The sequence below is a fragment of the Anabrus simplex genome, chromosome 3, assembly GCF_040414725.1.
Source record: "Anabrus simplex isolate iqAnaSimp1 chromosome 3, ASM4041472v1, whole genome shotgun sequence".
In the NCBI taxonomy this organism is placed as follows: domain Eukaryota; kingdom Metazoa; phylum Arthropoda; class Insecta; order Orthoptera; family Tettigoniidae; genus Anabrus; species Anabrus simplex.
Genome location: NC_090267.1, coordinates 76,444,896 through 76,468,362, shown reverse-complemented (window position 1 = coordinate 76,468,362; position 23,467 = coordinate 76,444,896). Strand labels below are relative to the sequence as shown.

General features: G+C 38.0%; 1 protein-coding gene across 1 annotated transcript in view; it reads left to right on the top strand.

Moving 5' to 3' along the window:
* Trap1 (TNF receptor associated protein 1) overlaps positions 1 to 23,467 on the top strand; it is a 550,461-nt gene that overhangs the window by 510,690 nt on the left and 16,304 nt on the right. The window contains exon 16 of the mRNA XM_067144122.2: positions 21,913 to 21,985. Within this exon, the coding sequence (XP_067000223.1) occupies positions 21,913 to 21,985 (73 nt within the window). The remainder of the gene's footprint in view (positions 1 to 21,912; positions 21,986 to 23,467) is intronic.

The following is a 23,467-nucleotide window of genomic DNA, read 5'->3' as shown; positions in this document are numbered from 1 at the left end:
CATAGAGTAACTTAACATTTAATGGCGCGAGCATCCGCCAGTGTTTATAAGATGTGATCGCGCTCAAGCAACATGAACTGGAAATAGTTAACGTAGGACAGTGTTTGTCAGTTATAAATATCAGTGAAGTAAATTAATTGCACTGTAAGAGAGTAGTATAAATTGTACCACAATAAGTACGTACATAACCTACTGTGTGACGAACAGTACTTTAAGGGAATAGTAGCCTGTACTTTGCAATATCGAACCGCTATCATGAACACTTCAAGAGTGCCGTATGAAACGGCCGTATCGCGTCGGACGACATAAATCGCGACGGGCGTAAAATTTGACACCTCGTCGTACGTGTCCAGGTCCATTGTGCGGTAATTGGACGAAGATTAAAATAGTGTAAAATATTAAATTTTTGGGTCTAGGATATTAATTTGTTGTATAAAAGTTAAAGTATTCAGTGTTAACGTTGTCAATGGTGAAGTTTTGTGATAATTAAGGTTGTGCCCGTTCGCGTGTTTAAATGTGCCCATTCGCACGTCCACGACAGATTACAAAATGGCGCCGACCTAAGGTATGGGCCTTGTAATCTAAAGCGAGCAAGGAATAGTCGCCTGCTACGATGTCTCAGAGGGCCATATACTTCATAGAATGATCGTGTGTTCGGGTAAGACGGACAGTGGACGGTGCACAGTATTGTTTCCAAAAAAAAAATAGAAAAACATCATTATTGAAAATCTTCATCTTGAAATCTGCACGGCCTCGAGAGCGGACGATATCACCGTAATCGTAATATTTCATTTGGAGAAGCAAAGGATTGCGTATTAAGGAAAAGAAGAAATACAACTATTGAATGAGAATAAAGTATCAGTCTTCACCAAAATTCAAAAAAATCGGTTAAGACGAAAATATAAGTATTGAAGTCGTTACGCAGAAATTACGAATACGACGAAGAGCTACAAAGGAAATTATATTAAAAATTAAGGATAAACGTCGTCAAAGAAGAATAGAATAATGGCAGAATATCGTAATATTATTAGCTTCAATTTTGAATCTGTCAAGAAGATGATCAAGATGATGCACTGAACTCACATGATGGACCGACCTGGGAACAATTCATCTTGCCAGACGACCAGGAAATGACCAGGAGATGTCAAGGAAGGCGACGGGTAACCAGATAGAACTACCAGAGTATTGGAGCGGAGGACGTTCCAGATGACATACTCGTGATCAAACCGAAGACCCATCTACATCCAATGGGAATGGAACAGCTGGACCAGGGACAACTTAGAGCGAGCTAAGTCATTCATAACATTTTATTGCATAATTTTTGGTTTGCTTACACATGTACCTTAGGTATGTACTGATGGCAAATTGTAGACCGATAATTTGGCAATGCAAGTGTTGATTATCAACTAAGTGTGAGATAATTAAGTCTTAGTTACGATTGAATAACATAGCAGAAGTTTTTGCTATATCGACGGAAATACTTGTAGGAAGCGTGAGGTTTGAAGAGAAATATGAAACAGTTGATTGAATTGACATAATAAGAGATTATAGAGTTTTCATTGATGTAATGCAAAAAGTTCACGTCACGAATGGTTGTGCGCAGTGTTGTAAGATACATGGAATTACGCATTTGTTTGGTCCATAATTAGGGCAATGAACTCGTCTGTAGGTTAAGTTGATCTGCGACTTGTATATTTTATTAAGAAGCAGTGTGGTATTTTAACGTAATCGTCAAGTTGGGAAACGCGATATATAATTATGGAGGCTACGGTGTTTATATCAGATTGATATTGTAATGAGAATATGAATATGAGATTGGAGGAAAGTTACGAGTTGTATATTGTGAATTGGGAAGGTTTGTACGCAATGCAGGACCATCGTGTATCTGCACGTTAAGTTTGTGCCACACTACAAGTGAATTTTATGTTTTATTTGCGTAAGAATGCCCACACCGCAGGAGCTGCACAAGCCAAGGTACGAACTGGATTTATTTGTATAGAAGTAAGCTCGTGACGTAATTACATTTCAGTGTAGATGTTTTATAATGTATATTAGAATTCTTCGACTTTTAACAGCTGTAGTTAACCAGAAACAGTACGACACCGATATATATATATGAGATTATGCTTTTCCAAACCTCGCAGCAAAGCGCTTCCATGTTAATTGCAAGAGAGTAATGTAGCTTGCATTGGGGTTGAATGTTATTGAAATATAACTACTTAATAGGACATTGAACCGATAAGGGCATGTGTGGGACAGCCAAAGATTATGCTGAAGTTAGATAGATAGCTAGATCAGTTAATATTCTCCGTTTAAAAGTACATTTTTTTTTTAACGAATTTCAGCTAGGTAAAGGCTAGAGTAGGAGCCGTATTTAACAGGCACTAGGAAAGAATGCCTTAGTTCATAAGTAGTTTCAAAGCACAACGAGATCCTTACAACAAAGTCATGACCACGGATTTTATTAAAATTTAACTTGAAACATTCAGATTTATTTTCGAATACCGATAACTCAAATTAGATTTACTTAGACGAATTCCAATTTATTCACACTAGACTTATTGGTGTTTTTGTGATGCATTGCGGATGGATATTATATCCATGTGAGATTGTTTAAATAAGACTAAAGAAAGTGGACTTTCGAAATGAGTTTATTGTGTCGATGTGTTTACTTACATTTCAAATGCGAGGTGGAACTCGAATAGGACCAGTGATCTGTTGTAAATATGTAATTTTAGAATTTCAATTTCACAAAGGAACTGATCATTTATTAATTTAAATTCTGAATTCTATTTTCTTGTTTATCATACGAGCCAGCGCTGACTCATCTTCTCAATCATATTACCAGTTAATTTAAATACTGCGTTACATAATGTGGAAATTGGTAATTTAGTATTTATTAATAAATATTTTGGTATTTTTCTACAATTGCTGGAGTCAAGAGTTCTTTAATTATTTCCTAGATTGTAAGTTAATGTATAGCGATGTAAGATATGGTGTAATTAAGTAATCATTTAACCATGGCAAATTTCTTGAGGTCGAAACTTTAAAAGGTAGTCGGCGATGATTATTATAATGTCGTGAGTAACGTTGGGTGACATCCGTGGGTCGGATTTCTCTTGGACTCACGTTAAGCGTACTCTACAGTAGGATTACATGTCCTACTAGCCATAATTAAACCCTGAGATATCCGCTGAGCAACTCCATTGCGTCAATTTAGGCTGTCTATCGACAAGTTAGAAAATGGAGGTATCGGGCAAAGAATGTTTAACCCGTTGGTTGCATTTAATCGGTCGCCCTATGTGGTGCCACAACATCTGATAGAGGCAACAGCAAAGGTTCCACCTACCTGTGGGTTACATTTAATTGGCTGCCCAATCGTGGGGCCTAACTGAAGAGAAATACTTCGCGGCCACATTTAATTGATGCACAACCGTGAGGCTATTTAAGAGAAAAACACCGCGGGATAGCACATTAAGTTGTCGCACCAACGTGAGTAGTAGAGAAAGACACCGTGCGAGTATAATGCATTGAATTGGAGCACCAACGTTGACAAGAAGTGAAAGACACCGCGGGACCGGCGAGAAAGAGATTGAATATTAGAATAATTTAGCTAGCTCCTATACTGTGACCGTGAAGAGAAGTCGCCGTGGGAATGTATTGTCATGGAATACAATAAGTTCAGATAATATTGATCAACATAAATAATAATATGTAGAGGTATTGTATGGAAAGGATTTATTAGGTTTGTAATATTTGCAAGATATATGACGAGGATCTGTGAAGGAGAAGGAGGTATAATATATATGAGTATAAAGTTATATTAAGCGAAATGGTCAATGTTGAGGAGTGATTGAGGTTTGTTAAATATTTATTTTCTTCTGGTCATGTTAATAATATGAGTTAATTTTAAGTGTTTTTGTTTTAAATATATTGCATATGTTAAATACTATGTAGGCTTGTGAATACTGTAGGTTGGTTGGATGCCACATAGTAACAATTTGTTTTCTTCTTTGAGATCAGTTCCGGAGTGAATTCAAAATGATAAAATCCGAACTCATGGTCTAGTTGTTCATGGTCTACCTGGTAAGATGATGTTGTTTCCAGCAAGGTCCATCCATATCATATGTGATTGAAACCAAGAAACTTTAAGCTAGTGCACGATAGTGACATAAGAGACTATTTTAGTATAAGTAGTTTAAGGAGTTGTGAATTGTGTTATATATATGTATGTGTATTTATACCCTGTGAACTTGGAGTATTGCTAGGAAACTTAGAGTACCTTAGGAAAATTGAAAAATTTTTAGGAATTTAAAGAAAGCATAATAGCATAAATAGAATTACTTAACGGAATTATGGCGATGCAAGGAAGAGTACAGACCAGAAGGGGACAGGAAGAAGAGATGAGAGAAATACAGGAGAGACACGACGGAACCCCGATATGGTTCTTAGAGTATTTGAAAAAGCAGGAAGAAGAAAAACAGAAGGAGAAAAAGGAACGCGAAGAGAAGGAGAAAAAGCAGGAAGAAGAAAAACAGAGGGAGAAAAAAGAACGCGAAGAAGAAAAACAGAGAGAGAAACATGAACGTGAGAATGAGAAAATAAGACAGGAAGAGGAGAAGGAAAGAAGACGAGCAGAAAAGGAACGAAGATTAATAGAATGGCAACAAAAACAAGTTGAGGATAGAGGAAAGGAAATACAGGAATTATATAAGAAACAGGAAGAGTGGCAACTGAAGCAGAAGGAGATTATGGAGGAAATCGTTAGCAGAATAGAAAGCGAACATAAAGGGATGATTCAAGAATTAAAAGGGAAACAAGAAAAGATGACTGAAGAATTTTTTGGAGTTAGGAATGAAATACAAGGTTTGCGTGCCGAGTTGACCGAAACCATGGAAAATAAAAACCAAGAGATGCGAGAGGAGATAAACAGAATGAGGACAGAAGTGGCACAGAATCCGAATATCATCACAGCACTGGTGGATGAAGAAATTGCCAAACTGAATGACAAGCTAGAAGAAATCAAAGGCACTAATGAGAAGAAATGGGAAGAGGTAAACGAAATAAAGAAGAAGATAACAGAAGGACAGGAAACTATCAAGAGATTAGAAGATGAGAAGATAAGTGAAATAGCGAAAGGCATGGAAGGTCTAAGCCTGAAACAACAAGACTTAGTAGGAAAATTTAACCGAGCTTCAGATCAGGTGGCCGACAAAATAAATGAACTGAAGGAGAAAATGGAAACTGATAAGGCTGATTCAGAGCGGAAGATGGAGAAGACCGATGAGGAAATGAAACAAATAAGGAAAGAACTTCAGGAGATGAGGGTAGAAAACCAATCGGCGAAATCCGTGTTTTCGAACTCAAGTGAACGGCAAAGAGTTATGGAAACACAAGTACAGGAAAGAGAAAACACACCTTCAGTAATGATCGATTCGAACAGGCGAGACATAGAAATGATGAACGGAAGTAACCAGAGTGATAGCACTCCCATTATTAATATTATTAAAAATTATGATGATCGGCCCAAGCATTTCGACGGGTCAGCGAAGATCTCTCCCAAACAATTCCTTAGAGATATCGAGGAATACTTTAGGGAAGGGAGAATACAGGAGGATAAGAAATTACGAATAATTGAGAAACACCTAGATGGGAACCCGAATATATGGTTTCGAGCTTTTAAATACACTTTTCACACTTACGATGAATTTAAAGCTGCTTTCCTGAGAAAATTCTGGGACTCAGAAATACAACAGCAGTTGAGATTGGAGCTCTACTCTAGGAAATTTTCTAATGCAGGGCAAACACGTTATTCCGATTTCTTTTCCTACCAGTTTCACCGTTTCCAAGACTTAGATTGCGCACCAAGTGAGTTAGAGGCGATAAAGACTATACAGAGACAACTACCGTTAGAGGTGCAGAGGTTGTTAGCTGCCACGGATATACAGACCGCTGTAGACATGGAGAAACGGCTGAGGCAGATTGACATGACATCATCATGCCTGGTAGAAAGAAATTCCAGAAATATTAGGCAAGTAGAAGCGATTAATACTATTAAGCATGAAAGCACGAGCGGAAGAGTGAGCGGATCTGAACAAGACAGGACGGAGAATCAGTTCAACACTCAAGATAACGCACGAAAAAGACATTGTTGTAGATGCAGCGGAGAACAACCTGCGAGATGGGAACCAAGAGAGCACAGAAGTAACCCACAATACAGGAACAACATTCGATATAATAGAAATAGGAGCCAACCCTATCCAAGAAATAGAAAATGGTATAATGAAAAACGACGGCCTAATGAGTATAATAGAAATGAAGAAAATAGAAGATATATACAAGAGCTTAGAGAGCAAAGGCAAAATAAGACCCGATGGGAGGATGCTATTAGAGACAAAGATATTAATGGAGACCTCGAAGGAGCCGAGAGTCTCGAGCTCCAAGAATTTAAGAGGAAAAGAGAAGAGGAGAGATATAGAGAAAACAATACCCAGAGAGGTACGCCTGATTCCGAACCATCGGTTAGAAAAAAAAAAAACGCCAATGGAACAATAACTCAGCTGGAAGATGTAAATGATTGGGAAAATAGGAACATTGTCAAAATTCGTAGTTGGATAATAACACAATTTGATCACTGGGACATCCGACCAGAAGACTTGGTTCGAGATGAGACATGCGACACAAAGGAACCTGTATTTAAATTGCCAGTAATATTAGTAAGGGTTGCAGATATCAAAATATACTGTTTGGTTGATTCCGGGGCCAGCATTAGTGTCATGTCTAACACGTTATTTCAAGAATTGACAAAGAGAATGGAAATACCGATAATACCCGTATCTGGAGTTAAGATCAGGGGTGTCATTCCAGATAAATCGGTAGAATGCAAGACTCAAGCATATTTAACAATAAGAATAGGTAGACACGAGTTCGAACACCCATTTCTGGTAATGAAGAAGATAAAATACAGTATAATTTTCGGAATAGACTTCATGATGGCTTCCCAAATGACGATAGATATGGAACGTTATGAAATCAGATTCCCTATTAGGGAGAATGATGGGAATAAAACTATTGAAACAATCCAACTTAAAGACATGTTACATCCTGAAGAATACTTGAAGATTGAGGGAAAGGAAGTCGACTTATTGAGTAAAGAGAATCCAGCTTTGGTAGAGAAAGATGAAGAGCTGCAAGAAGACATCGAAATGACAAAAAGAATCGAAGAAATCATAACCATGGAGGAAGAAAATAATGAAAAAACAGAGATATGGGAGGCACTTGCTCAAGCCAATGTACCATCTGAAGGAAAAAGAATCCTGTATGGAATTATCAATAAATACATTGACGTTTTCGATGATAAACCAGGGCAAATTCCGAACTTCAAGTATAAGATAATAGTGAATGACTGGACTCCGTACATGGGCAAAATATATGACGTGCCAGAGAAGTACTTCAGTGAAGTGAAGACGATTATCCAGCAAATGTTAGACGATGGAATAATCATAAAAACCACCACTCCCTACCTGAATCCAATTGTAATCGTAAGGAAAAGCAACGGGAAACTGAGGCTGTGTTTAGACGCGAGATGTATAAATGGGAAGCTGATTCCTGAGTATAATAGGGCTCCTAAGATCAAGGAGATAGTAAAGAAATTTCGTGGTCAGCGGTACTTTACGACCATGGATTGCACGGCTTCTTTCCATCACATTGTCCTCGAGGAAAGGTCACGGTTGTTAACTGGATTTATGTTCAACAACCAAACATATGCCTACTGTCGTCTTCCATTCGGATTGAAGAATAGTTCTGCCGTGTTGGTGAGAGCATTGGATAGAAGCCTTACTAGTGAGGTGAAAGAATTTGTTAATTGTTATATCGATGACATAGTTTTCGGAAGTTCCTCGTTTGAAGAGCATTGTATTAACCTGGAAAAGTTGCTCAAGAATCTGCAGAAAACTGGTTTCAAAATAAATATCTCGAAGTCGAGATTTTGTCAAAGCCAAATACTCTTTGTCGGACACTTAATCGATGGTGAAGGAATAAGACCTAATCCTGCCAAGATTAAAGCTATTTGCGAGTTTCCTCGGCCGTCAAAGGTCAAGCACGTCAGACAATTCCTAGGAATGACGGGATTTTTCTCAGACCACTGTGAGGGATATACTGAGACAGCCGCACCACTATACAATTTGTTAAGAGCTAATAATAAGTGGAAGTGGAATGACGAGGTTGAGCACGCCTTCAATAAGATGAAAGAATTGATGAAACAAAGCATAAAACTGGGATATCCAGACTATGAGAAAAGATTTATAATACAGGCAGATGCATCGAGTATCGGTGTAGGCGCATGCTTGTATCAAGAAAACGAAGAAGAACAGAAAAGAACTTATCTGGCATTCACCAGCCGGAAATTAAGGAAACATGAAATGCACTACACTACCACCGAACTTGAACTTCTAGCGATAATCCACGCGTTACAACAGTGGAGAAGGATCATTTTTGGATACCCAGTGACCATAAGAACTGACCATAAAGCATTAACTTTTGGATTAAAGGCAGTCATGATAAGCGAGAGGATAACGCGCTGGATGTTGTATACACAGCAATTTGATTTGAAGATAGAGCATTGCAGTGGTAAACAAAATATTTTAGCTGATGCTTTGAGTAGGAACCCTCCAGAACAAGATGAACATATTTTAGAAATTGAGTTAGACAATCGAGAGCAAGAACTACTGAGAAAGCTAGAAAACCTAAAGGAATACCAGGAGTCTGACAAAGAATTAAAATATATTATCAACAGGTTAACAGAGAAGGAACCGGATTCTGAATGGCAGAATAATTTTGAGATAGTAGATGGAATACTGATCAAAATTATGGATACAGTTGACCGAAAAAGAAGGATTATAATACCAAAAGTATTACAAAAAGAACTGATATGGCACACCCATAATATCACGGGACATGCAGGCATAGACAAAGTGATTAGTACGTTAAAGGAAAAATTCACTTGGAAGGGTCTACGAAAATCTGTCAGGAACCTAGTTAAAACTTGTGACATATGCCAGCGTGTTAAACACAACAACTATGTATGTGGACATAAACCAGTGCCAATCATTCCAACAAGGTCGCACGAGATATATGCGGTAGATATTTTTGGCAAGCTACCGACCGCACAAAGAGGAAAAAGATACATACTAGCGGTTGTTGACATATTTTCCAAGTACATTTCACTTCAAGCTATACAAAGAGCCAATGCTAAACAAGTCATACGAGCCCTAGTGGAAAAGGTTTTTCCCGAGATGGGTAAGCCGAAAAAAATACTCACAGATAGAGGTACACAGTTTACGTCTGAAATATTCCGTGAACGAATGAAAAATGAAGGCATCAAACATACGATGTGTTCAGTACGACACCCAGAAGCGAACCCTGTAGAAAGATACATGAGGGAAATCGCCAAGTTCGGCAGAATATACTGTAACCAACAGCATTGGAAATGGGTGGAGATATTGAGTATTATTGAAAGGAGCTTGAATAACACCATTAATCAATCTATCGGACAGATTCCCAGCGTAGCTCACAAGAATATACATCCTGAAAGGAGTTGGGACAGAATATTTAATATGCCATTGGAAAGGAAGCCAGATCCACAGCAAATAGAGACTATGATAAAGGAAAAACTACTGGAACAGTCACGAAAAAGATTAAAGAGGATGCAAAATAAGAAATTCCATGCACCTTATAAACGAGGTGATCTTGTATTAATTAAAACGGTACCAATATCGAATGCACCGAACAGAGTATGTGCGAAGTTCCTACCATTATACAACGGCCCATATAAAGTAGAGCATGTGCTAGGAAATAATGCATACGAATTAACGAGCATGAATGGAAAGTACAGAAATGTATACAATGCCTCTAACATCAAGCCTTATTACCAAGAGAATGAGACTAATGGAACCACAGAACTAGAAAAATAAAGGGACAAGAATGTAAAAGCTACATACCAATATCAAGTTATCGTCTACAAGTCATTAGAAATTACGATTTATTAAGCTTATTGTAGAAAAGAATCAGCTGATTACATAAGCACAGTCGAATGTAGCAAAGAACATCTCTAAATCAGGAGCGATAATAAACGGTCGATATATTAAAATCGATTTGCCAGTCGCAATAGGACAAGGAATATGTATAAGAAGCGAAGGCCAACGACATTAAAAATATAGACTGCTAATCTGCTGGCCATCTTTGAATCTACTTGAACCACTGGCAGCCATGACACTTGTAGGCAAAACATATGCTTATTTCCTCTGAATCTGCCATAGAAAGGCTCTGCAGAAGTTGTTGTGTGATGGAGTACGGTCTTTGAGAAGGTGTGCAAGGTTAAAATAAATAAATAAATAAATAAATAAATAAATAAATAAATAAATAAATAAATAAATGTAGGCTATGAATTCAGTCGAATGAAGTCAGGCGAGGTTTGACCAAGAGAGGTCCGGTAGAAATATTAAAGTGGTAAAGCTGGTAGGATACCGTATGTGGAAGGAATGCTGCACTCAACCAGGGGTCCGGTGGTCTCAACTTTAGAATCTGGGGTTACCCCATTTAGTGGCCCCTTACGACAGGCAGAGGATGCCGTAGAGATATTCTACACCGCAACCAACGGACGTCTGTGCTACATGTCGCTCAGCAGTTCTTAGAAAGTAGCCATAAGTAGCAAAAAGCATAAAACGTAACAAACCAGACAAAGAAGCAAAATTCAAAAATTATACCAGAATAACACTAGCCCGCCTGGTGGCCATGATCGTTAAGGCGCTGAAGTCTAAAAACGGTCTAACACCGAGGTTAGCCGGTTCGAGTCCCGTTGGTCGAAAAAATTTTCACCATCAGAATGTTGGCCGGCAGGGTAGGGGAGGTGGTGGTATACAATTTCTAATCACTAGATTGCGTGCCAAAAGCCTGGATTAAATTCCAAACCTCTCCGCAGTGCTCATATGGAGTGAGGGCATATGACGCTGTTGATGGTGATTCGTCCGTCGGATGGGGACGTTAAGCCTTGAGCAGACCCCTTGGTGCTATTCGACAGGAGTAGGCTATGTGCCGGCACCGGGTTTCACCCTCTCCCTACTATCATATATCACGTCATTCATTTCATCTCTCATTAACTCCTCTGATGAGGTTGACGTCAGGAAGGGCATCCGGTCGTAAAAAACCGCCACGACAAATTCATCTCACCTCATACCCGACCCCGTAGGGAAACGGGACAAGGGTTGGACAAACAACAAACATACCAGAATAACACTGAAGGTATATCATGAAAGGCAGGGTATCTTTCTCTACGCGTGTAAATTCCTCTATGAACTGCTGTACGTATAACATGTCTTTCTGTAGTGAATGACTTTATTGTTAGTGCATGATGCCGAATTATTCATTCTTCTACACACGTAATTCTCGTTTTAACCAAGCAAATGCTCACCATATACACTGCGCTTATTTCATTATAACATCAATGCAACATTAAGCATGTTTGAAAATGTCGTGTTTATTCTTAAATATATCTTTAATTTGCAATAACGTATAATCTCATCAATTCATTGAACTGATAAGGGCTAACTGTCAAGACCAAGAAGTGGCAGCCGCCATGACAGTTGTAGGCAAAAGTTAGTTTGCTGTGCTTCAACCAGGGGCGCTGTAACGAGTATGTTTAGCAGTCTATATATCTTTAATGTCGTTGGCGAAGGCACATTTATGATTTGAGTTTAAGTAAGGAAAATATATTGTGACCAATATATTTTGTTCGTGACGGGGGATAATAAATGTGCCCGTTCGCGTGTTTAAATGTGCCCATTCGCACGTCCACGACAGATTACAAAATGGCGCCGACCTAAGGTATGGGCCTTGTAATCTAAAGCGAGCAAGGAATAGTCGCCTGCTACGATGTCTCAGAGGGCCATATACTTCATAGAATGATCGTGTGTTCGGGTAAGACGGACAGTGGACGGTGCACAGTATTGTTTCCAAAAAAAAAAAATAGAAAAACATCATTATTGAAAATCTTCATCTTGAAATCTGCACGGCCTCGAGAGCGGACGATATCACCGTAATCGTAATATTTCATTTGGAGAAGCAAAGGATTGCGTATTAAGGAAAAGAAGAAATACAACTATTGAATGAGAATAAAGTATCAGTCTTCACCAAAATTCAAAAAAATCGGTTAAGACGAAAATATAAGTATTGAAGTCGTTACGCAGAAATTACGAATACGACGAAGAGCTACAAAGGAAATTATATTAAAAATTAAGGATAAACGTCGTCAAAGAAGAATAGAATAATGGCAGAATATCGTAATATTATTAGCTTCAATTTTGAATTTGTCAAGAAGATGATCAAGATGATGCACTGAACTCACATGATGGACCGACCTGGGAACAATTCATCTTGCCAGACGACCAGGAAATGACCAGGAGATGTCAAGGAAGGCGACGGGTAACCAGATAGAACTACCAGAGTATTGGAGCGGAGGACGTTCCAGATGACATACTCGTGATCAAACCGAAGACCCATCTACATCCAATGGGAATGGAACAGCTGGACCAGGGACAACTTAGAGCGAGCTAAGTCATTCATAACATTTTATTGCATAATTTTTGGTTTGCTTACACATGTACCTTAGGTATGTACTGATGGCAAATTGTAGACCGATAATTTGGCAATGCAAGTGTTGATTATCAACTAAGTGTGAGATAATTAAGTCTTAGTTACGATTGAATAACATAGCAGAAGTTTTTGCTATATCGACGGAAATACTTGTAGGAAGCGTGAGGTTTGAAGAGAAATATGAAACAGTTGATTGAATTGACATAATAAGAGATTATAGAGTTTTCATTGATGTAATGCAAAAAGTTCACGTCACGAATGGTTGTGCGCAGTGTTGTAAGATACATGGAATTACGCATTTGTTTGGTCCATAATTAGGGCAATGAACTCGTCTGTAGGTTAAGTTGATCTGCGACTTGTATATTTTATTAAGAAGCAGTGTGGTATTTTAACGTAATCGTCAAGTTGGGAAACGCGATATATAATTATGGAGGCTACGGTGTTTATATCAGATTGATATTGTAATGAGAATATGAATATGAGATTGGAGGAAAGTTACGAGTTGTATATTGTGAATTGGGAAGGTTTGTACGCAATGCAGGACCATCGTGTATCTGCACGTTAAGTTTGTGCCACACTACAAGTGAATTTTATGTTTTATTTGCGTAAGAATGCCCACACCGCAGGAGCTGCACAAGCCAAGGTACGAACTGGATTTATTTGTATAGAAGTAAGCTCGTGACGTAATTACATTTCAGTGTAGATGTTTTATAATGTATATTAGAATTCTTCGACTTTTAACAGCTGTAGTTAACCAGAAACAGTACGACACCGATATATATATATGAGATTATGCTTTTCCAAACCTCGCAGCAAAGCGCTTCCATGTTAATTGCAAGAGAGTAATGTAGCTTGCATTGGGGTTGAATGTTATTGAAATATAACTACTTAATAGGACATTGAACCGATAAGGGCATGTGTGGGACAGCCAAAGATTATGCTGAAGTTAGATAGATAGCTAGATCAGTTAATATTCTCCGTTTAAAAGTACATTTTTTTTAACGAATTTCAGCTAGGTAAAGGCTAGAGTAGGAGCCGTATTTAACAGGCACTAGGAAAGAATGCCTTAGTTCATAAGTAGTTTCAAAGCACAACGAGATCCTTACAACAAAGTCATGACTTCGGATTTTATTAAAATTTAACTTGAAACATTCAGATTTATTTTCGAATACCGATAACTCAAATTAGATTTACTTAGACGAATTCCAATTTATTCACACTAGACTTATTGGTGTTTTTGTGATGCATTGCGGATGGATATTATATCCATGTGAGATTGCTTAAATAAGACTAAAGAAAGTGGACTTTCGAAATGAGTTTATTGTGTCGATGTGTTTACTTACATTTCAAATGCGAGGTGGAACTCGAATAGGACCAGTGATCTGTTGTAAATATGTAATTTTAGAATTTCAATTTCACAAAGGAACTGATCATTTATTAATTTAAATTCTGAATTCTATTTTCTTGTTTATCATACGAGCCAGCGCTGACTCATCTTCTCAATCATATTACCAGTTAATTTAAATACTGCGTTACATAATGTGGAAATTGGTAATTTAGTATTTATTAATAAATATTTTGGTATTTTTCTACAATTGCTGGAGTCAAGAGTTCTTTAATTATTTCCTAGATTGTAAGTTAATGTATAGCGATGTAAGATATGGTGTAATTAAGTAATCATTTAACCATGGCAAATTTCTTGAGGTCGAAACTTTAAAAGGTAGTCGGCGATGATTATTATAATGTCGTGAGTAACGTTGGGTGACATCCGTGGGTCGGATTTCTCTTGGACTCACGTTAAGCGTACTCTACAGTAGGATTACATGTCCTACTAGCCATAATTAAACCCTGAGATATCCGCTGAGCAACTCCATTGCGTCAATTTAGGCTGTCTATCGACAAGTTAGAAAATGGAGGTATCGGGCAAAGAATGTTTAACCCGTTGGTTGCATTTAATCGGTCGCCCTATGTGGTGCCACAACATCTGATAGAGGCAACAGCAAAGGTTCCACCTACCTGTGGGTTACAAGGTATTAGTGTAAAATTGTAATGTGCCAGGAAATCTTTTGTGGAACTACGCCATCAAGAATGGAGGAGTAAAATGCAGAGAGGGGCCGGAAGGAGCCTCTCATCTGCAAAGCTGTAATGGAATACCGAGAAACTAAGATGAGTACATAATGTAAAATATATTTGGGAAATGTTATCGTGATTGGGAAAATTGGGAATAATTTGATTAGACTTGGTTACCTTCTGTAACAAGATGAGTCGCTTAACGACCCCATCCTAAATTTGTAGCACGGACAGTAGTAAATATAACAATGTAAATAATCGGGTCTTTTATGTATTCAGTTTGTTGGAGATGTAAATTTGTATATATAGTGTAGTACGTTAAGTCATGCATGCATTCATATTTCTTTGTAGTCAATAATTTTCTTTCATTTGATTTTGGTTATGATAGTTAAATAAGACCCGATATGTGTTTTTCTGTTTTGTCATTTTAACGAGCTATGTAATGACACTGAAGGAAAATCCAGCTTCGCCATACCAGTTGTGTTTTGTTGTGATTAGTATGTTCATATTTTCAAAGTGAAGTTGTTCAAATTTGTGAGAAGCGATTATAATAATAATATTCCAAGTAAATCATATCTGGGATTGGTTAGTGCCAGAATGAATCGAAATTGTAAAAGGGGTTATGCGTTAAACATATTAAGAGTGGACTACCGTGTAACAGGCGAAAATTAATATTTTTTTAAAAATAATAATAATAATAAATAAAAATAAAACTACTTTTTTTTAAGAAATTTTTTTAATAAAATTTTGGATATAATAATAATTCATGAGATATTGGAAACTTTTAGTGATCAATGCGTAATAATAAATTTAAGTGATCAGGTGTTGTGTTTGTCAGAAATCATTTAATGACGGGATGTCGTTTTTAATTCGGAATTAAAGTGTGTGGTAATTTAACTTGATAAATTAATAATATTGAAAAGTAGATCGGTGCTAATAATCCGTACATGTTAATGAACGTGTGGTTTAAATTACGGTCCAATATTTTTCTTTACGAATAAATGTCGTGTCTTAAATTTGCAATTCATTAGCCGGAACACGTAGGACTAATATTACGAAACCATGATTGTCAAATTTTGGTAAATATAATTTCAAGATGTTACGATTATTTGTGGAGAATGAACTAAGGCGTAGATCGAAATGAGATAGAAATGTTAAAGAATCTGCAGTCAGATAATAAAAGGTCGTACGATGTCAAAAGTGGAATAAATAAGTCAGTTGATAATTCTGTGAGAAATAAATGAATCAAGGAATATTGAGATAGAAAGGGAAATAAATTCCGTACGAGAGACACTTAGGATATTGAAATGAGTGTAAAATGTACGGGCAGTGTCACAGAGAAATACTGAGTTACGTAGCGGGTAGAATTCGAACCCGTGACAGCATGTACGAAATAAATAGACTGCACAGCTATTCGTCGAGATACTACGGATCTAAGGATAGTGAGAGTTCAGATTCCACATAAATGATCGTATATTATAATCATTGTAATGACGAGCGATGACAATCATGATGTCGTGATAATAATAATAATAATAAATATTGCAGATAAATGATTGGACCGCCTTAAGTAAATGAGCGTTGATAAAGATGTTAAACGGGAATCTAAATGATAATATGCAACCGATAATAATAATAATAATAATAATGTAAGGACGATGTTAAATCATCGCGGTCAGCTTAATAATAATTGTCATAATAATAACAGTAATGATGCCGTTGGTTGATCGGTGAAATAATTATAATTGCGACCGATATCTTAATATATTTTGGCGGAAGTGACCGATTCATTAATAACAATAACCTCTTGAGTGACGTGAATAATAATAATAATAATATCTTGGGTCACCTATTTAATAATAATAATAATAATAATAATAATAATAATAATAATTTCGAGGATGATAATTAAATGAATATTTCTGACGATAGTTAATTAATTACTTGGTAACAACATCCCTCGATTCGTATGTTTGGATAATAAGAGTGATAAATATTATAATCATTTCGTTGCCTCGTTATCGTACGGCTTCCGTACGGGACGATGTTACAGTAATACTTGGTGCGTTTGTTTACTTCGCCCGCGATGCGAGGGGGGGTCATTGCCACGGTATTTCCCATCGCTTCTCGTTATCTCATCTGTGGCAGTAGTCTACTGAGGCTACTTTGTAACATTTCAGATCATGTGTAAATAAAGTGTAAATGCTAATTCATTGGTATGGCATCAGCTGGACGTCGTAAGATAGGAACTGTCCGTGTAATCCATTTTTCGTAATTCACGAGAAACATTACCCAGTCCGAGTACCGGTCTCGGAAAAATGTATATAGCCGGAGTACATCATCTTAGTTAAATCGAGGAGCCGACCGTAACATGGGTTATGCTCGGGCTCCCGATAGAAGGAAGCTATATCCTTGAACAACGGTTCGATTCAAATGGAATCGATCCGTAAATTATACCTCAAAATGTCATTTTATTTCAGAAGCAACCCAGCACGATATTGATACCACTTGCGGTATAGCAAGTGATTTGTTTATGTAACATGTGTGGAAAACTTAAATATCGTTGCCAAATGTATCAAAGTTTCGTACGTCGTATGGCGTAATAAACTGCTCTTTCTGGCAATTATTTCAAAGGAAACCATTCTCATAATCTTTTTATTGTAGTTAGATGATGCCCTTTTTAAAGTTAACAGTCACTTCCTAGTCCTATCATGGAGTCCTTAAATTCAAGTTTACAATCGAGCCTTCCCCAATTTTAATTTTAAATTGCTCCGTTCATTCCCGTGTTCATTTATGCCGCTATAGTTATATTTGATGACTTAAATAATGAACCGACACCCCTGAGATAAATGCTAGTCTGGGACTCGGGAGGTGGACGGGTGCATTACGGATGAAACTATTCACAAATTTGTGTGATATCATCAGAACTGCATAAGGCTTGTAGCCTCTTCAAAGCAGAATCGTCGTTCTTCTCTGATGAATGCTCTATGAACTATAGTTCATTAGTCGGAACATAGAAAGAAGGATGAACTCTTCTCAGAAGAACTCTTAAGGTTTCACCTTACTTTTTCCTGCCTGCTGGCTCTTTAGAAGTGTATGCGCGTCCGTTTTGTATTCAGGAATCATTCAAGGCAAATATTTTCGCACTGCAAGTTGTGTGGTTAAGCTTATTTTTAATATGTATAACTTTTGCTTTCTCAACGATGCATGTGTTTTCTACATTCGTCCCTGTTTTTATCTCCTTGTAAGATGTGTATTATTTAATGTAACACCTTGTGTAAAAAATTGGGTTAAATGAAGGAGCTATATCATGTTCAAGTTCATGCTTTCACGTCTCTGCACAATATTTAAAATGAAATTTACCGTTGGTCTTTATAGCTATTGTTGAGAGTGAAAGAGAATTTCCTGTTGTGTATGTTTATCAGGAACTCAAGGGAGACTTCATTAGTTAGTCGGAACATAGAAAAAATTATGAACTCTTCTCAGAAGAACTCTTAAGGTTTCACTTTACTTTGTCCTGCCTGCTGGCTCTTCAGAAATGTGTGCGCGTGTGTTTTATATTCAGGAATCATTCAAGAAGATTACTTTCGCACTGCAAGATGTGTGGTTAAGGTTATTTTTAATATGTATAACTTTTGCTTTCTCAACGATTCATTTGTTTTTATATTCGTCCCTGTTTTTATCTCCTTGTAAGATGTGTATTGTTTAATGTAATGCCTTGTGTAATATAAATGCCTACATGCTGGCCTTTTTCCCACATTTTGGCTGATGATGACGCCAAACAGCGTCGAAACTAGTTCCAAGTGCAAATACATGTTATAAATAAACTATAACATTTTTTGTATTGAAAAGGTGGACCCTTTAAGTTTTCCTATCTTCCATTCCATGACTCTGCAGATCGCAGTCTCTCTTCCGCAGTTTCCTGCAAGGTTCACGGTGATTTTGGTTGTTCATATTACTGACTCAGGAATTCTTTTTGAAAAATCATATTAAATGAGTTTTTCATCTAAACCACCATAAATTATATATTGTGTTTTAAGGAAGAAATAATGTACAATATAACGCAACAAAATACAAATTTATTGCAATTAAATGTATTGATGAGTGCAAAAATAATTGTTTTGAAATGAGAAAATCCAAAAATAAACTCATGTGACAAATACAAATTATTTGTAATGGCTAAACTGAGATATACAAATTGAAAACAACTTATTTCCATACACAAAAAGTGAGTTTTAGTGAGAAAAATAAGTAACAAATATTGTGACGAAGTTATGAAGAGGGGTTATGAGAGAGGAAGCAATTATAAGTATTATTATTTTTTCTTTTTACAAGTTGCTTTACGTCGCACCGACAAAGATAGGTCATAAACTGCGTACTGAAACTGCGATCCAACTTGTGACGATTGTCGCCGTGACTTACTCTGCCGTGAAGAATTTGACGCGAGTCATCCTGCGTCACCTCACGGACCTGCGTCTCATTTTGCGGCCGGCCTTATCCCAGTTTTGTGACCATATACAACTTGATACCATATTTATTTTTTATGTATTTTCAAAATATTAGTCTACCATGCCACAACATGTCCGACTCGTTGGCTGAATGGTCAGCGTACTGGCCTTCGGTTCAGAGGGACCCGGGTTCGATTCCCGGCGGGTCGGGGATTTTAACCTTCATTGGTTAATTCCAATGGTCCGGGGGCTGGGTGTTTGTGCTGTACCCAACATCCCTGCAACTCACACACCACACATAACACTATCCGCCACCACAATAACACGCAGTTACCTACACATGGCAGATGCCGCCCACCCTCATCGGAGGGTCTGCCTTACAAGGGCTGCACTCGGCTAGAAATAGCCACACGAAATTATATTATTATATGCCACAACATCATAGAGTCATAAACACACAGCACCCTAAATGGTTCATATACCTCTTTCATTTTATAATTGAAGTACAATACTTAATCGTTGATCATATTTTATACAAACGGTGTGTTGGTTTCGGATCTCCCTCAGCAGGGTTTCTTGCAAAATGAAGACATTTCAATAGAAGTAGAAATCTATTTATGTAGTTCCTAAAATCTGTGCCTTTTCCAGTAATTCCTAATGCGAGACACTTGCACAATACCCATGTGAAACATAAGTCCTAAAAATACACAGAACTTGTCCACGGTGACATCGTACCAGGCGGTAATCCTTGATTTTTCAGTGACATTTTCCTGCAAAAATACTTCTTCTGCAAATGTGTTACATTCAGTAACAATATTATTCAGCAAGTTAACTGAATATTATCTGCAAACAAGCAAAAATAATCAGTAAGTTTCACGTCACTGGGCAGCAGAACCTTCATTTCGGGCCGACCAATAAAGTTAAATTTGTTTCATAGAGGACGAATCTGAACTCTAAGAAATGACCCCAGATTATTGCCCTTATTATTTGGCAGGAGATTTGGAAATGATACATTACTCATGTCTTCCTCATCTTCTGTAATGTGAGAATTGGGAGTCCACGAACCTACTACGCTGGCGTAGCAAGGGGAGAGGTGATACTCCCACGTGGCGCGTCCCAGGTGGCGGATAGGGGGGTCCTAACCAGGAAATAAAATACCTCTCGCGGAACAAACACACAACCCCCCTGTGGGTGGGGGACGCAGAAGAAGAATACACCCACGGTATCCTCTGCCTGTTGTAAGAGGCGACTAGAAGGGGCAACCAAGGGATGATTGGATTAGAACCATGAAACTACTTGTGATTAGTACCACCACGCGGGGAACACCATGGGTCGCTCTTACTTGCACGTAGTACCACTATTTAGGTACCAACTAGTTTTGTGATTAGTAGCAATACAGTACATTGCCGGCTTCTACAGTACCTATGATTCGTACCCCTATATGAGCAACACCATGGTGGTTCTGCTTTGCCTATGCTTAGTACCCACTATGTGAGAAACACCCCGGGATAGTGCGGGTCCCTAGTCCACTTATGTGAGGAATACCATAGATTTGTGTTACCTGTAAATAGCACTGCAGTGTGCGAAACACCATAGGTCTGTGTTACATGTGCGAATTTCATTACCTGTGAGTAGTACCATGATGTGTGGAATACCGCGAGTCTGCGATACTTTTGATTAGTACCGCACCATGACGAATACAATGGTTCTACTTTCCAAGCGATAAGTACCATTATGAGAGGCCGATAACCTATATTTTGGACCCCTTTAGCTTGCAAGCATCACCGATTCAGTATTGAGCTATAGAAGCAGTCCCTTGGTCAGTATTACTTTTGTTTTCCATCAGTTTCTGAGACTGAGGCATTGCGGGTCGGCTCCACTGATTGTTTTAAATTCATATCCATCCGTTCATTTTTCGTCCTCACGCTTTGAATTCTGGTCAGTGGAGGATTTTGGATTTTATTTTTTCATTGCATTTCGTCTCATTTCGTACCATCAGGGGCCGATGACCTAGATGTTAGGCCCCTTAAAACAACAAGCATCATCATCATCAGAATTGGGAGTAGACGATAGACACACACATCTAGGATAAAAATTCTCACTCAGTTGGCTAAAGTCACTTTTCACACTGTCGTTACTATCAATGAAGTCACTGCCACTAGCGTTCAGGAGAGCTGCCAGTCTATCATTAATTGCAGAATCCCTGTTTATCCCACAAAGTCAGGGTTTCTTCCAGTGAGAAGGCCCTGCAACCTCACTCACAATCTCTGTTGCCATTGCAGAAAAATATGCTGAATTATAATGTCTACAGAGATACTATCTGATGCCCAGATGAAGCATCATACATACTGGTGGAAATATGAATTTTGATGTTGATGCAGTGTGTGATGCACTTGTGTCGTTATCGCCACTAAGGGAAAGTGGAGTCATGTTTTCATTGGCCGCAAATGTGTTGAGTAATTTTCGTAGTAGAGCACAGACTATACAGTGTCCACACCAAAACTAATGCACCTTTTAAAAACATTCTACATCATTGTTATTTTTACAGTACATTGCTATATCCTTTGGGAACTCAATGTCACTTGTGTACATTATCTTCATCCCCTTCAACTGCCTCATCCTACCTCAGAACATGTGCATGTATATCTGCATGGTAAAAATCTGTTGCATATACATCCTGTGTGTTGGTTGTAGTAATGGTAAACTGTACGAAAATGTAGATTAATTGTGTGTCCATTGTTTACAGGCATCCAGTAGTGAAAAAACTTAGTAAACTGAAGACTACCAACCCAAAACTTGCTGAGCTGGTCATCAAACAGGTATGTTTCTCTTTAGGGAAATAGAAAAACTAGCAATAAAGAGGAGTAATGTCATTCAACTGAAGTTTTAGCATTCGCAAAATAAGAGTAGAGAAGAGTTTGGGTACAGTGTCAATTTTCTGTTATCAGAGCAAGCTAAACTGCAGGGGTGTGACTTTTCATTTAAAAGATCTCATAAGCATGGAGATGTCTCTCACAAGGAGAGGCCAGACCCTGCATTCAACCGATTTCAGCGAGCTTCAATGTACCTGCTGCGGGACACTCAACAGTAACTTGTGTATGAGGGTTTAGGTCAATATGCTTTCATTTTTGAAAACATTGAGGTAAAATGTGATGACGAAGGATCTGCTTCTGACCAAGTGGAAGTGAGAGAACACTATGATCACCTTACTTGCCAGCGAATCTCGAAGACGTGAGTGTGAATCTCATAGTAGCTATATTTTTTTCCTACAAAATACATTTTTTGAAAGGGAAAGTAAAGATAAAAATGCGAACAAAAATATTGCGCAAATTGCGGTACACTTTATTTTCTACCTGAAATTAATATAGGCCTAAATGTTCTCACAGTTACTGCTGGATGTATATTTTCTCTCTCTCTCTCTCTCTCTCTCTCAGAGGAACATAGTTACTCATCGGTTCTTATGAGTCATCGAACACGGTAGCAAAGTCTTGTAAAATAGAAATAGGCCTATTTGTGCAGTACGTGTTTAATGACTGATCGGTGATAACCACACTGAGCTATGGTGAGTGAATTATTCCACGTGTCATATAATGTAGTTGTTACAAAGTACAGTTAAGTAGCGAGCTCGATGACTTACAACGAACTGATGAGTGACTACCTTCCTGGCCGTTTCCTATTCACACGATATGCAGAAATGAGATTTCCACTTCCAGAGGTGTACATGGTCCTAAGATTCATCATTCAGCCAGCAACATAAATTGAGTTCCAGTTTAATTTTTGGGGGCACAGACGGCCAAGCATAGGGCTAACTACTCTATCCCTTGAAGTACCGAGGATAGTGGAAACCTTTACCTTCTACCCCTCCAAAGACTTTCATGGCCTGTGCAGAGATTGCTTTGCTTTTAATAGCATATAAAAAATTAAACTTTTAATTGGTAAACATAGAATTTAAGTAACATCACAGTTTACTGCCATACTTGTTTGATTATGTATACTATTCTGATATGCTTCTGTTTTCATATCGTACCTTACTTGTTTTCATTATGATGTATTGTTTCTTCATCGTCATCAACCGTTCTCCTTATCCAGCTCCTGCCGGGTCGGGGCATTTATGGCACTTTTCCAGCTACCTCTCTCCTTATTACTCGGCCCTAGAGTTGACTTCTTGAAGGGGCTACTGCCATGCTGGACTGGCAGAAATGTTGAACTATTGTTATTTCTTGAAAGGTTTCTGATGCAGTTTGCTGTGGAAACTACTGTCATCATCATCATCATCATCAGTTTCCATTTCCAGCTGGGTC